The sequence below is a fragment of the Psammomys obesus genome, unplaced genomic scaffold (genome assembly GCF_907164565.1).
Source record: "Psammomys obesus unplaced genomic scaffold, mPsaObe1.curated_primary_1811, whole genome shotgun sequence".
NCBI classification, from domain to species: domain Eukaryota; kingdom Metazoa; phylum Chordata; class Mammalia; order Rodentia; family Muridae; genus Psammomys; species Psammomys obesus.
The window spans coordinates 1,819,071-1,833,796 of NW_026592510.1; the positions used below are offsets into that span (position 1 = coordinate 1,819,071).

Genomic DNA, 14,726 nt, shown 5'->3' on the forward strand with positions numbered 1-14,726 from the left:
ATTTATTTATTTATTTATTTATTTATTTATTTATTTATTTATTTATTTGGGGGCGATATGCATACCACAATGAGTAGAGGTCAGAGACAATTTGTAAGAGTCTCTTTACCGTATGAGCCCCAGGGATTGAACTCAAGTTGTTAGGCTTCATGGAAAGCCTTTTATCCACTGAGCCATCTCTTTTATCTATGGAATTATATTTGAAACCTCGTCTGCATCTTTAACTTTTTTTTTTTATTTCAGTTTATTTACTTTACATCCCAAAGGCTTTAACTTTTTTCTAAAAATAGAGAAACATTCTCAGTTTTGGAAATCTCATCTCCTGTTTTGCTTGACATAAAGATCACTTTAACCAAAATTAGATTTTTCTTCCAAATTTCTTATTAAGTTTATTGGCAGTAAAAGGAAAGAAATTAAAGTTAGAAATGTACTTGTCATATGGTTAGAAGCTAATACTCAAATGCACTCCCTAGCAATGGTGTTTTACTCTGCCGATTTTACTTCTGTAGAGATAGGTTGGGAAAGCTCTCAAAAGAAAATAAATGCAAAAGAGGGGGGAAGTGCCTGAAAACATTTTTTAATGAAAAGATGTATTTTATGTTTCTTATGATTACAGTTTTTCCTCCTTTTACTAAATTTCTTCTTTGTTTTATAGATGAGATCACGGCCAGCTTTCGCAGGTTTGGACCTCTCGTGGTGGACTGGCCTCACAAAGCAGAGAGCAAGTCGTACTTCCCTCCTAAAGGTAATGTCCGAGGCCAGGCTGCCTGGCGCACCATCTAGGACAGTCCTACAGTCTTGAAATAGCTGTTGGTTCTCTTTCTCTAAGTACAATAACACTGATCATCATTGCATGTGAGTTTCACTTGGAGTCACCTCCCCCAGCAGTGCGGTGTTCGATGATTTTACTAACAGTGAGATTTTGTGAGTCTGTTATAGAAGAGATTTTTGCTAAGTTCATTATTTCATGAGGTAGGGGAGTCCTAGGGTTTCGAGGGATGTCAGCAATGGAAACATTTAAAAGTTGGTTTTTATTTGTATCCCTATATCTTTGTGGGTTTTTCATTTTTAAATAAATCTTTTAATCCCAGAACTTGGGAAAGCTAGTAGCTAAAGAATGACTTTGTGTGGTCTGTCGATTATCCACAGCTCAATGGTAAGTGCCTTGGCCTGTGGGAGGTGGAGAACTTAACTAGCAAAAGATCTTTTACAATATCCTGCTTCTCTTAACCTATGGGAGACTCTCCCACTAAGCTCTGAAGGGATAAAATATATTGCCTTCTTGCTCAGAGTTTGTCGTCGTTTTCTGCAGAATCCAGGGAACTTCTGTGCTGATGTTCATTTTGGGTATGTTCTTAGATTCATAAAGTACTTTGGATTAGGGAGAATGAGTTTCTCTTTCCTCTGTTATCTTCTGCAGCCTGTGTTTCAGGGTAGCATTCATCTTGGAAAATGATTTATGACATATTTACTGTGTAAAATTAATTGTCACAAGAAGATGACATCAGCATCCTTGTCTTTCCTGTGTTCTGTGCAGGCATCAACTCGAGCTTAAACTCGGGAAGGCCACTCACTGGCTCCCTTTTATGCCCAGCTCATTAATTTGTTTGTTTTTTTCTTTCATGTATCCTTCTCCTTACTCTATAATCCATGAAAAGAAGTTAGGCACTATAGGGTTGCTTGTTGCTTTTAATATCTTTTGTTAATTTGTTTCAGGTTTTGTTTTTTTAAAGATTTTATTTCTTGTTTGTACAACATTCTGCCTGCACACCAGATCTTACTACAGATGGTTATAAGCCACCATGTGGTTTCTGGGGATTGAACTCAGGACCTTTGGAAGGACAGCAAGTGTTCTTAACCTCTGAGCCAACCTCTTCAGCCCTTATTTTTTGTTTTTTTAGAGACAGGACCTACATCACTTTGTATTCCAGGCTGGCAGTACACTCAGCATATTTTTGTCTCAGCCTCTCAAGTGCTAGAATTATAGGAATTATAGGCCCGCACAACCACATCTGGCTTTTTACACTTTGAAATTAAGCTTATGTTCATCAAAAGAGATAAAAATCATTACACTGATTATCTCAGTGGAAGAATGTGTTCCCTATCTCATGACACATGGACTATACTACTTAAAGTTGTGTATGTAAAGATGTTTTAGGTCAGGTGTGGTGGTACATAGTTGGGATGTAACATTTTATCAATGAGTGAACGTGTTTATCACATTGTATCACATGCCACACATTTTACAAAATGACGCACATGAAAGATATTTCTAAGAGTAATAGTAAAAAAAACAGTCACATTCTTGCATAAAATTCTCAAATGGTCATTGGAAAAATAAAAAAATTAATTATATATATGGTCGTGTTCAAATAATCATCTCAGGTGTAGATCTGTAAGATATAATCATATACATTTTGCTAAATATCCTCCTTTTGATATGTAAACTTGCATGAATTTTAAATTTTACAGATGTGCATTACTATAGTTTGAATGCTGTTTTACTGTATATATTTCTCCCTTAACAATATTAGTATCTTTCTTCAACAGACCTACATTATTCTTAATGAGCATAGTTTATTTATTCAAGTTTGTTAATATTAAAGTTGTTTTCTCTCATAAATTATGCTTCAGTGAGTATTCTCGTGTTTCCATCTTTTTTATCCTTTTTTTCCTTTCTAAGTTTTCTTTGCATGGGGAAAGGTGCTGGGGTTTGAACCTAGGGCCTTCTGTACATTGGGCAATTTTTTAAGACTTATTTGTTTATTATTTATATGGTATTTTACCTGCATGTATGCCTATACAACAGAAGAAGGCATTAGATCTTATAGATGGTTGTGAGCCACCATGTGGTTGCTGGGAATTGAACTGAGGACCTTAGAAAAACAGCCAGTGCTCTTAACCCCTGAGCCATCTCTCCAGCCCCCTGACTTACATTTTTGTCATTACTGCCTGGGTGGATTTTTTATTCTAACTTAATCTTGCTGAGAGTCTAGGGAAATTATTCCTTTTAAATTTTTGCAATTTTATGGTTACTTTAAACTTTTTTTTTTTACTATCACATTGGTTTTCTTATTTTGTTAAATGTATACTTTCTCTGATACCTCCTAGATATTGGTTTTCTTGTAAAAAACTTCTTGTCTATGAATGATTTTTATTTTTTTAGGTAGTCTGAAGTAGCCCAGGTTGGACTTGAGCTTACTATGTATCTGGGGATGACCTTCAACTGCAGACATGACCCACTGAACTTAGTCTTATGATGTCAAGCCCAGGGTTCATGGATTCTGGCAAGCACTCTATCAGCTAAGCCTATATTTTTTGTTCTTTTAAGTACTTTGAGCTATGTTTGAAACATCTCCACCAATTTATAATTTACTTTTTAGTTATGTTTAATGTTTTTTGCCATGCCAGTAAAAGTACCAGTACTTTTCTTTATGTGTTTTTGGTTGGTTGGTTTTGGATTTTTGAGACAGACTCTGTGTAGCCTTGGCTGGCCTGGAACTAACTGGTGAGCTAGGCCTGGTGACACAGGTCTGTAATCATAGCTACCAAGGAGCCTCGGTGTAGAGGATTGAAAAATTCAAGTCTCAGAATAAGAAAATTCTGTCTCAGAATAGATACACGAAAGGGGCTGGGGATGTAACTGAGAGGTTCAGCACCTGCCTAGCATGTGTGGGCCCTAGTTCTGTCCCCAGTATACAAAAGAGAAAGGAGAAGGGAAAGGGGGAGGAGAGGAGAGAAAAGGGAGGGGAAGGGAGCAGAATAGATTCAAGCAGGTTTGGGTTCTGGTACAGATGGAATATAGTGTATCAGATGTTTGTGTACAGGAATCTCTGGAAGAGTCTATGTTTGTTTTTTGGGGACTCTAGAGAAGACACCATTCTTGATTTCAAAAGGCTCCACTTTCTTAGAGGTATTTAAAAATACAAATGTGAAACCTTGAATGATGAAGTATGACTTCTGGCACCAGACTTTCTGGGCTTTGATGTATTGTATGACCTTAGGTAGGTTATTTAACCTTTCTGTGCCTTAGTTTTATCACCTACAAAGAAAGCATAACATCATGACTATTTCATAGTGTTGTAATGAGGATTCAAAAGAGTAAATTCTTGTGCTTATTTAAGTTCCTGAATGGCATTAAGAACGATGCTATTTCTTTTAAACTATAGGCCAATTTGTATCCAAATCAAGGGAGCAAAATCATTTTAGACATCGAGAAGAAGAGATTGCTGTGGCTGTGTAAACCTGACCTGGAGTAGGCAGAACATGCAAGGGGACAGTGTGATCATGGTATTTGGGCTGGCTGATATTTACTGTGAGCCAGGCAATGCATCACTATTTTTTATTCTTAATATCATTTAATCATCCCAGTTTTTCGAAGTAGGCACCTATCTTACTGTGAGGAAACACCATGGTCAGCTTGTACAAGAAAGCATTTAATTGGGGACTTGCTTACAGTTTCGGAGCGTTAATCCATGATCGACACAGCAGGAGTGTGGAGGCAGGCAGACAGGCCTAGCAGTAGAGTAATACCTGAGAGCTTACATGTGATCTGAACACAGCAGGCAAAGAGAGGCTGGGCCTGTTGTAGGCTTTCAAAGTCACTCCCAGTGACACCTACAAGGCCACACCTGCTTTCCTAGGGCCACACCTCCCAATCCTGTCCAGACAGTTCTATTAACTGGGTATCGAGAATTTAAACTGTGAGCTTGTAGGGGCCATCGTCATTCAAACCACCACAGCAGCATATTATTCCCATACTTATAGAAGCAGAAATAAGTTCAGAAGAGAGTAATTTGTCAAAGGCTGTAGGTAGGCTTGGGATTTGAACTAAAACAGCCTGATCTTTGAATTCAAAGGCTTCCCTCTACTCTCCACCAGACAGGATCTGATGTCGCCTAGATTAGACTTAAAGTTTGTTATGTAGCTAACCTTGAACTTCTGGTCCTCCTGCTCTTTCCCAATGCTGGGGATTGCAAGTGTGTGATCTGGGGATGTAATCTAGGCTTCATGCATGCTAGAAGAGACTCTACTAGAGAAGTGACATCTCCAGCACCACCCTCCATGTGGGGGAGGGGAAATGTTTGAGACATGGTAGCCCATTCTGGCCTCCATGTGTACCTTGAACTCTGTAAGTGCTTTTGATTATGTGTCAGCATACCTGGCTGTGAGTCCAAAGTTCTTAATTGCATTGTATTAGTCTCATTTAGAAATAAGGACATCACAGAAGTGGATGTGTTCAGGATAGCATTTAAGGTTGAATGAAGTCAGCGCTGTAATCACATTTGAGCTGAGTAACTGGTGATCTCAAATATGAACTATCGACAAATTACCTGCATAGAATTCCTGTTCCACACTTGATAGACAGTCAATCATTAATCTTCCTAAATGTCATAAAAATGGGGATAATGATTATGCCTTCATGTGGTTTCTTATGCTTAAACAAGAAATTGCACATAGAATCCTTTGCACAGTGCCCAGCTATCACTGAAGGCTTGTTTGAGCAGAGGAGTGGTTTCCATGGTTAGTTTTATAGAGAAGCTATGAAGATCTAGGATACTAGCAGTGAGATATTACAAGAACGGGGGGAGGGAGAGAAAGAAGAGATCAGTGGTTCTGGTGATGAAGCTGGTCGTGGTGGCAGTAGGTTCAACGGCAGGATGTGTTGAAATTCCTTCCACTAAATGGTAGACTGATTGGCATTGTTGATCAGAGGGAACCAGGTTGGTGTGGTGATGATTTGATGTAGACTTTCGTCTGCTCTTATGTCTGATCTGAGAAGAGATTCCCAAGAATCTCTTGGTTTATAGTCAGGCTGTTGGGAGCAGAGTCAGGAGTTGGAGGTGCATGTATCTTGAGTCATCTTTTTGAGAAGGGAAAAGAAAATGAAAAAAAAATAAGTAAAGCTTATAGTAACAGTTACTAAGATCATGAAATTGAAATGGCTACAGCCTTCTTTTCAGATACCTGGCATCATAAATACCCTGTAAGTGTGATGGAGTAGATGAACCAGAACAAAACAATCTAGCTTTCATTGAGCAACTGTTACTTCGTGAGCAATAAGAATGATGGTGCCTCCCCAGCAGAAGTAATCATCAACATGTTTTTGTTTCCTTGTGGGCTTTAGTCACATTTACGTATCTGCATACAGGGCTGGGGATATAACAGCTGAGATGCAGTCTGTGTTCACCTTTCAGTCTCTTCTCCCTGCAAGCATTTAATGACTTTTAATGGCTGCCTCACCTATTCAATACCCTAATTTATTTGCTTGCTTGCAAGTTAGTAATAATACTTATGTTCATGTATTCTTGACTGTATCCTTTTCTTTCAAGTTGTTTTCTTTAGGCTAAATTAGAAGCTACTTAACTACAGATGAAAATCTTAATGATTCCGGATTTGATGTCACATGGCTTCCTAAAGCAATCTCTTTGTGAAGTTTATGCTAATTTGGACATCTGCACAGTTTTCTCTTTAGTTCCAAGTCAGATAAATGGCACATTGCAGCTGTGAACTCACCTTTTTGCTTCCTTGTTTGGCAAATAATGGACCTCTGGAGAAGCCAGGGCCACACTGGTATGAATCATGTGCCTGAAACAGTTCAGTCTTTTTTCTCTTGGGCCCGACTGGCTGAATCTTGGCTGCCTTCTACCGTCACTGCCTATCTTAGTAGAATCTTGTGAGGAAGCTTAGGGTGACCTTGAAGTTCTGACAGTATTCAGTACTTGGATCGCAGGTACACGCCACTATGGCCAACCCTGGTGTCTCTTGACCAGGACAGTCCTCTTTGAGCAGTTATACTTTTTTTTGGTCTGAAACTCTTCCCCTGGATTTCTGAGTGGGGATGCCCGTTTCTTTCCTTTGGTCTCTGCTCTGATGCCACCTTAACAGCAGTCTTTCTAACGTCTGTATCTAAAGTAGCTGCCCCTCAGCCCTCTGCTCTCCTTCCCCTCAGATTTCTTTCTTACCTGAATTTACTTTTTTAAAAGTACCTATCCTCTGTTTCCTAAACTAGACTGTAAGAGCAGAGTGATTCTCCTGCTTAGCTTGCTGTCTGTACCAAGCACCTCCTATACCTGGCACAATTTCCCTTGTATATTTTTTAAATGAATGAACTACAGCTTTGAAAGTAATGTACCGTCTCATTACTTGCTCAGAGAGTTAGAAGTTCATCATGTTCAAGAACTGAAAGTTGCTTAAATATCCTCTTACTTTAACCCAACCTTTATTTAAGGCTGAGACAGAAGGAGAGATGTCTTTTCATTAGTCTGCACAATTTCTGTTAGACTGACTTGAACCTGGAAGATCAATAGCTGATATTATTTTGCCTGGTAAATAAAGGAAGTAATACTTTCATTCACTTTTGCTTAGAAGGAAAGGCATACTTAGGCTATATCATCTGATAAATTGTATTTTCACTTTACTTTTCTTTTTTTTTTTTTTTCTCCCTTATTGAGACAGGGTTTCTCTGTGTAGCCTTGTGTCCTGGACTCGCTTTCTCACAGAGAATCACCTGCCTCTGCCTCCCTGGGATTATAGGCATGCACCACCACACCTGGCTTATGTTATTGCTAAGGCTAGAATTCATATGACTCACTGTATATTTTCATAGCTACTTCAAGACCAAAGTCATCCTTGTCTTTTCCTGAACCTTGTACTCTGTTGTTCTCATGTAAGCTGGAGTATTTCCAAGAGCTTCTTAAGCTTGAAGTAGGTTTGAGTTGTCTTTTATAGATAGCCTAAATTTAAGCATCTGCCTCCTTGCTGGTACCTCACCAGTTATGTGCCTGGATGAGCTAGCTGCCTTGTGGTTGAGTTCGTTGACTGGATGGATCACAGATACTGTGGTGCTGCCTCAGTTCATGGGTGTGGCTGTCGGAGCTTTGATATGAGCAGATGTCATGGAGGCTGTAGTAGGGGTGGCAGGCAGCTGAGATGTGTACACTGGGAGCTAATTCTCCATTGCATGACTTCTACCATGAGTCAGCTCAAATATCTTCATGTTTTTAGTTGAGTCCCAGAGAGCAAATCTGATTAGTCCAGTAGGTGTTTTAAGACTTAGCTATAATGTAAGTTATCCTCAAGGGTGGAGCCCTGGGTTTCTTGACCACTTAATAAAGGACTATCTTGACTTTGCTTCCTTGAGCACAGGGCTGTGAATGTTCAATTTAGAAAGATACCTTGGCCCAGCAAACATATTGATAGATATTTAGTATAATCTCTCTCAGTGTCTCCTAGAGAGTGTCTCTTTCCAGAGTTGCTGCCTATAAAAGAGTCTGTCTAGCCTGGGCTTTATCCTGGTTCTTCAGGAAGCAGCTCCTCCAAGTTGTGCTATAACCTCGCCTCTTGGGAGGGGGAATGGAGCCTGTGGAGCCATGCAGAAGATCTAGCCATGGAGAGCAGCTGTACTAACATGGTTGGCACAGGCTTCTGGGCAAACACAAGGACAAGAGCTAGCCTTAGATATTGGGCAGGAGATATCTGTGTGCTCTGAGACCCTCCAGAAGATTCCAGTAATGGAAGAAGCTGTAACTCACAGTTTACGTGGGCAGCTGATGCTGGCATTGACAATCTGGAGCACACTCCATGAGCACAGCCAGGTGCACAGGAGTAGACACAGGCACACAGCATACTATAGGGTGACTCAGGTGTGGACTCCCTTCCACTTTCAGAAAAGCATTGCAACTTTTTTTAAACATATATTTTATTCTACTGTGTATGTGTGTGTGGATATTTTGCCTACATCTGTTTCTGTGCATGTGTGTACATGCATCGTGTGTTCCTGGTGCCCCAGGAGGTCAGCTGCTGTGTAGGTGCTTAGGATCAAACCCAGGTCCTTCATAAAGAGCAGCCAGTGCTCTTTAGCTCAGAGCCATCTCTTGAGCACCAAAAGCATGTGCTTCTCAGTGGCTGTTTCAGCTGCAGCCCTGAAGTTCTCTGTGCTATCCAAGCTGGCTTGCCTGCTGACCTTGTGACTAAGCCATGCAGTTGTGATGGTTTATGTAATAGCAGCATGATCTGTGAATCTGGCATAAGGCAGGCCACGTGGATTCAGATCCACTTTGAGCCAGCCAGCTAAAGCAATACTGTTTAAGGGATAAAAAAGGGACATTGATCGTTGAGTAGCTGTACTGGGCTGGACCGTAGCACCTATTTTTCCTTTCATTTGTCTAAAATCTGACTTTGGAAAAATAGGTTTGCAAATGTCATTTTTTTTCTCTTGTAGATAATTTGAATGGAAATAAGTCAGTATTGTTCTAGTCTCCAGTTCCAAGTTTTTCTACCTTCTGGGTTATGTAAACTGATCAGTTGAAAAGCATAGTGATGTTAGCATGTATTTAATCTTCCACACTCTATAATTAATACTTTGAGAATATTCTTTTATTTTCCTTTCATAAATGTAGGTCTTGGCTGACAGTGCTAACATTCTGGTGAATTGTGAATATATTTTAATATATTCATATATTTTATATACTTGCAGTTTTCATTCCAGGGGGTAGTTTTCTTGTGAAAACATGGAAATTGCACTGTACTGGAATGAGGTGTGGTGTTTTGTCTTGTCCTGTTTAGACAGATGGAACAACTTCTATTTTTGCTTTTGAAACCGTAGTACATTTCCACTTAGGCTATTTTATTAAACACCTGTCTTCTCAGCATTGTACGAAAGTCAAACTGTGAATTTGGTTTTTGTGAACCATTTATAGTTTAGGGAACTGTACAGGAAGGAAAACAGCATTTGGAGCATATAAGCCACAAGGCAAAGCTTGAACAACTACAGAAGTAAGAGACAGCATGTACAAGGTCACAGTGGTACATGCTGTGCCCAGGCAGAGGTGCTAGGAAAGGGCAGGTGCTTGCTTAATCCAGAGAAGTTGTAAGTACTCCTCATAAGGACTTTGTTTGGAAGAGAGCTCACTCCAGAAACTCAAGTGAAACGTTAATTTGGCAGGTGAAGGAGAGAGGATGTTTTTGCTTTGGTCTGAACTTGCTGACAAGGTTTAGATAAGATCAAGACTGAAAGTGTGATCAAGAAAGAGTATATTAAGTAAAAGGAGTGGAAATGGGAAACTGGGGCTAGGGAGATGGCTCAGTCACTAAAGTGTTTGTCTTGCAAGCATGAGGACCTGATATCTGTCTACAGAAACTACATGAAAAGGTTAGGCATGGTGGTATTTGCCTGTTATCCCAGCATGGGAAAGGTGGAGACAAGAGGATCCCTAGGGCTTGGTGGACAGCCCACCTAGCCCAACCATCAAGCTTTAGGCCAGGAAGAAACCACCCAAAGTTGACCTCTGGCACATCCACTTTCATACACACAAGCATGTGTGCCTGCACTCCCTCGTACCCACACAGTGGTAGGGAGAAGAGAAGGAGGACGAGGAGGAGGACGGGGGGGGGGGGGGACAGCTATGAGGAACTGTTGAAATGATTGAACACTGACAGTGAACCTGGGTTGTCTTCTAAATAGAGTAGGCGCCCATTGTCTTAAAGAAGGGAGATTGTCATAGAGAGAAAATCAGTAACTAACCTGAGAACATTAAAGTCCAGAAGAGAAGAGAATTAGAGTGTTAGAGCTTAGGCCTGAAGACAACTGAGGAACATGTCTGCTGGAAAAACAGATGACCAGTTGTCTGAGGATGAGGGAAAAGAAGCAAGTTGGGGAACAGATATCAGATCTGGACTCAGGAATAAGCTCCAGTAGTTGCTAGCTCTATGACAGTTAGCATTGAGTAATTTAATCTCTGAATCTCAGTGTACTCCTCTGAGTTAGTGCCTGGTTAGGTTTTTCAGATTACATGTTTTAGGATTAGTAGGTGTTGGATAGTGTGCCCTCCATGAAAACGTAGTGGGTACTAGTAATAAAATCACCTAACTGGTTTGGTCAGTTCCTTCCACACTCCCAGTCTGGTCTCAGTTCTCCCTGGTCAGGTGCTTATTAGAACTGACAATGACTTAACACGGACAGATTGGCAGACTTGCCAAGTCCCTCTTTATACAGAGAATGTGTGATTATATAAACAAACCTTTTAAAACCTAACTCTCCAGCTCATTGTCTCAGACTGCAGAAAGTACCCTGCTAGTCTTCGTTTTTGGGGTGCTTCTTCTCAGTTAACTTGTTTTCTTGTTCGTTCCCAACAACTCCTACCCCTACAGCTGGGTACCCACAGCCATCCCGCAGAGAAGCAGTTGTTAGTGTAGTAAGAAGCAGAAAATGGGCTAGAGCCAATGTGTGTCTCAACGCTAGGTAGTAAATATAGTCGAAGAAATCTGGCTTTGACTCCAAGGGGCATGTTTAGGAATCCAGAGACGTGAGCAAGTACATTTGCAGAGCCCCCTCTGCATTTGAACATGGGCTGCTTTCTTCCCTTGGATCCTTTCAGCGTGTTCACCTGTGCAAACGTGACATCTGGCTCTGCCTTCAGAGCAAGTTTCTGATTTCTCTGTCATCTCTTGCATACTGAAAATAATCTTTCTTTTCTCTGTGAAGTTCAATTTTCAAAGAAATATGTTTTAAAAACTGATTCTTCAGAGTTGTAAAAAAAAAAAAAAGACTTATTTATATACATGAGTGAGCTATCTGCATGTATACCTGCAGGCCAGAAGGGGCATCATATCACATTATAGATGGTTATGAGCCACCATGTGGTTGCTGGGAATTGAACTCAGGACCTCTGGAAGAGCAGCCAGTGCTCTTAACCTCTGAGCCATATCTCAAGCCCGATTCTTCAGATTTTTAATGGAGTTTTCTTTTTTCTTTTCTTTTTTTTTTTTTTTAAGGACTTAATGTATTTTTTTCCTCAATTTTTATGTGTGTGTGTGTCACAAGTGTGTGCCTATGGAGGTCACAGACCAGCCTGGAGCTGGAGTACCAGGCGACTGTGAGCCACCCTGCATGCTGGGAACCTAACTCCAGGTCCTCTGGAAGAGCAAGTGCTCCTAACTGCTGAGCCATCTCTCCATCCCCTAAAATACTGTCTCTAGGTAGAGCTCTCTGCTTGCCCCTGTGACCTCTTTGTATCTTAATGGGTATGTTCCTGTGCCTAGGGCACATAAGAGTTCAAACCATTTTAGGTTCTGGTTTTCTAGTCCCAACAGGAAAATAAATAACAGCTCTAGTTCTTCAGTGATCTAGGCAGCAGGTAGGGAACTGGTGGGATGATGCACTCACTCCAACCTCGTGCTCTACTCATAACTCAGTTGCTACTTTACACGAGTCTGAACTTGGCCTGTCCATGCCGTGGCCTGCTTTCTTTCCTGAACTTGGAATGCCTTGCTTCTTGGGAAAAAAAAAAATAGTCCTCTCCAGCTAGATCTGGCTTCCACTCTATTATTCTCTGGATTGGGAAAATCTGCTGCAGTGTTTCTTACTAGTATTCTGTAGGGCACGCCCACAGCACACTTTCCATGATGATATGTGCTTCTTTACATCCTTATATACAAAGGATATAAATCTTAGTTTTTCCAGAGCAGGGGCCTTCCTTGCTCTTATTTATCCTTGTAGAGCCTACCATCATGCTTTGCTCCTAGATATTTTCGGTTCTCTTGAAATGAATCCAAAGACAAACCTCCTGAGGCAAACCAGGTAAGTCCTCTGACCTGAAATTCAAGGTCAGAGAGAAGGTTTGAAACAGACTGCTGTGTCATTAAAAAATAAAACAAAACAAAACTGAACTCGGGCAGCTCAGGCTGGAGGTGCCTTCAGATATCTCTAGGAAGGGTATGGGTGGTTGGAGAAGTTTGTCTTTTGTGAGGCGGGAGTTCTCTGCCTATCCAAGGCTTAGGCCTATCTTTCCGGGGCTGTTCTGACTTGATCAGAAGTCCATAAAGTGGTTGGTCACCGTTTTGTGAATACCAACCAGGACACATCCCCATACAGTGGAATTTTCTTCTCATTTGTGAGTATTACTTGAAACATGTTAACCACCAATAACATTTTAAAGGCAGGTGCAGGTCACAGGCAGCGGGTCAGCTGACATAATCGACCACTGCTTGGATTTAAGTTTTCCTGGGCCTCCAAGGCCTGGTAGTCATGGCCACTTAGTTGCTGAGTGTATCCACCAGTTTGTGTAGGCTGTCTGATACTCCCAGTGAAAGACCTGGAGTCTGAAGGAGGCCAAAGAAGCACTCTCGGCTGAGACTGAACATTACATACTGCCGCAGAGACGCAAGAGTTCAAGGCCAGAGAGGCTGCCGTCCTGAACTGGAGAAAGAGACCCAGAAGAATATGGCCATTTCCAGACCTACCAATGGCAGAACAGGGATGACCATTGAATGTCGTCATAGCCTTAGTATGTGACATCTGGCCAGAAATCCACAAAAACAAGTGCATAGAAGCCTGTTCTAAGGGGCAGCACTGATTCCTCATGGACTAGAAAGCCACAGCAGAGCTTGAGTTCTGTTTTTCATAATAGGTATTACATTAGAGGGAAACAAATCCAGCCTTTATGCAGACTCAGTACATATCCAGAGACAGCATCTTTTAACTTCACATTTCTTACAGATTTAACACATTTATGTTATTTTCCTGTGTGTTGTGCTCAAGCACCATGTAAATCAATTCTTTGAAGAAGAGATGAAATAATTTTCCCTTCCATTTCCTTGAAGGTATTGTCTGTGAACAAGTAGTAAATAGTTCTTTGTAACTTTTATAGCAGCTGCCAGCCTTAGAACAACCTCTCCTGACTGTGGGAAAGAGCGAACGCTAGTGTTCTTGGATGGGGTTGTTTATCTCAATCAATATTCCTCGGTGCTAGACCTCAAGAACTCACTGCCTGTTATTATTTGGTGCCAAGAACCATCTAAAAGTCGTACTCACATAAAAAAAGAGACGTGTCTTTGGTGATATTAAAATTAATTTTATTGTTATTTTTAGATGGGATAGAATTGATAATGGATAACGGTCAGAACTCCAGACCTGGCTTAAGGGGTTTAACTCCAAATTCAGCCCCTAGCTTTGAATCTGAAAATTCCTGTGAATACCTCTTCTATGAAATGTGATAATGACAACCAAATTTACCCCATGGAGCCTGTGAGGATGAGATGAGCCAATAGATATGCTTCTTAGCCAGTTCCTAGGGTATTTTGAACACCCAAGGCCTAGTAGTTGAGGTAGTAAGCTTGGTGATAATTGCTATTTATATGGGGGATCAGATACTTCACATTAAAATATGAAATATATTTAAGACCTCAGGAAGCTTTGTGTTTGAAAAGGAACCAAGAACATTTTAGAGGTAATTCTTAGTATGTTCTCAGGCATTAAAAGAAAAAGTCCTTTTTATTAAATTGGTCCTTCAAAAACCTAGCCAAATAAAATTGTGCCCTTATACCTTCCTGTCCCCACTCCTTAAGAGACTTGCACTGCCAGTTCATGCTTATCTGAAAATCCCTTCCTGCTCTCACACTGCTAACTTGTTTCAAACAGTAGACAGTGAGGCATTTCATTCTAACTGTTCTGTAGCCCAGAGTCATGACTGAAGCAGTGGCCACGAGTTTCCCCAGAGCCCGCCTCTCATCCTTCAGACTGGCGCTGAGTTGAGGCTTCCCTTTGTTCACAGTGTTTTAGAATACCCCTCACACATACGCACACGCACACCCCCCAGTTGCCATTCCTGAAACCGGAAGCATTTTATGAACTTGTGTCTGTTACTGGCTCAGTAACAGAGAGAGAAGCTTGGGCCCAAACAAAATATACAAAAAAAAAAAAAAAAAAAAAAAAAAAAAAAAAAAAA

General features: G+C 40.8%; 1 protein-coding gene across 7 annotated transcripts in view; it reads left to right on the forward strand.

Annotated features, from left to right (window-relative positions):
* Positions 1 to 14,726, forward strand: part of Cpeb3 (cytoplasmic polyadenylation element binding protein 3) — a 190,747-nt gene that overhangs the window by 122,326 nt on the left and 53,695 nt on the right. For all 7 annotated transcript variants that reach the window (XM_055614100.1, XM_055614097.1, XM_055614098.1 and 4 more), the window contains one exon: positions 656 to 745. In XM_055614100.1, the coding sequence (XP_055470075.1) occupies positions 656 to 745 (90 nt within the window). The remainder of the gene's footprint in view (positions 1 to 655; positions 746 to 14,726) is intronic.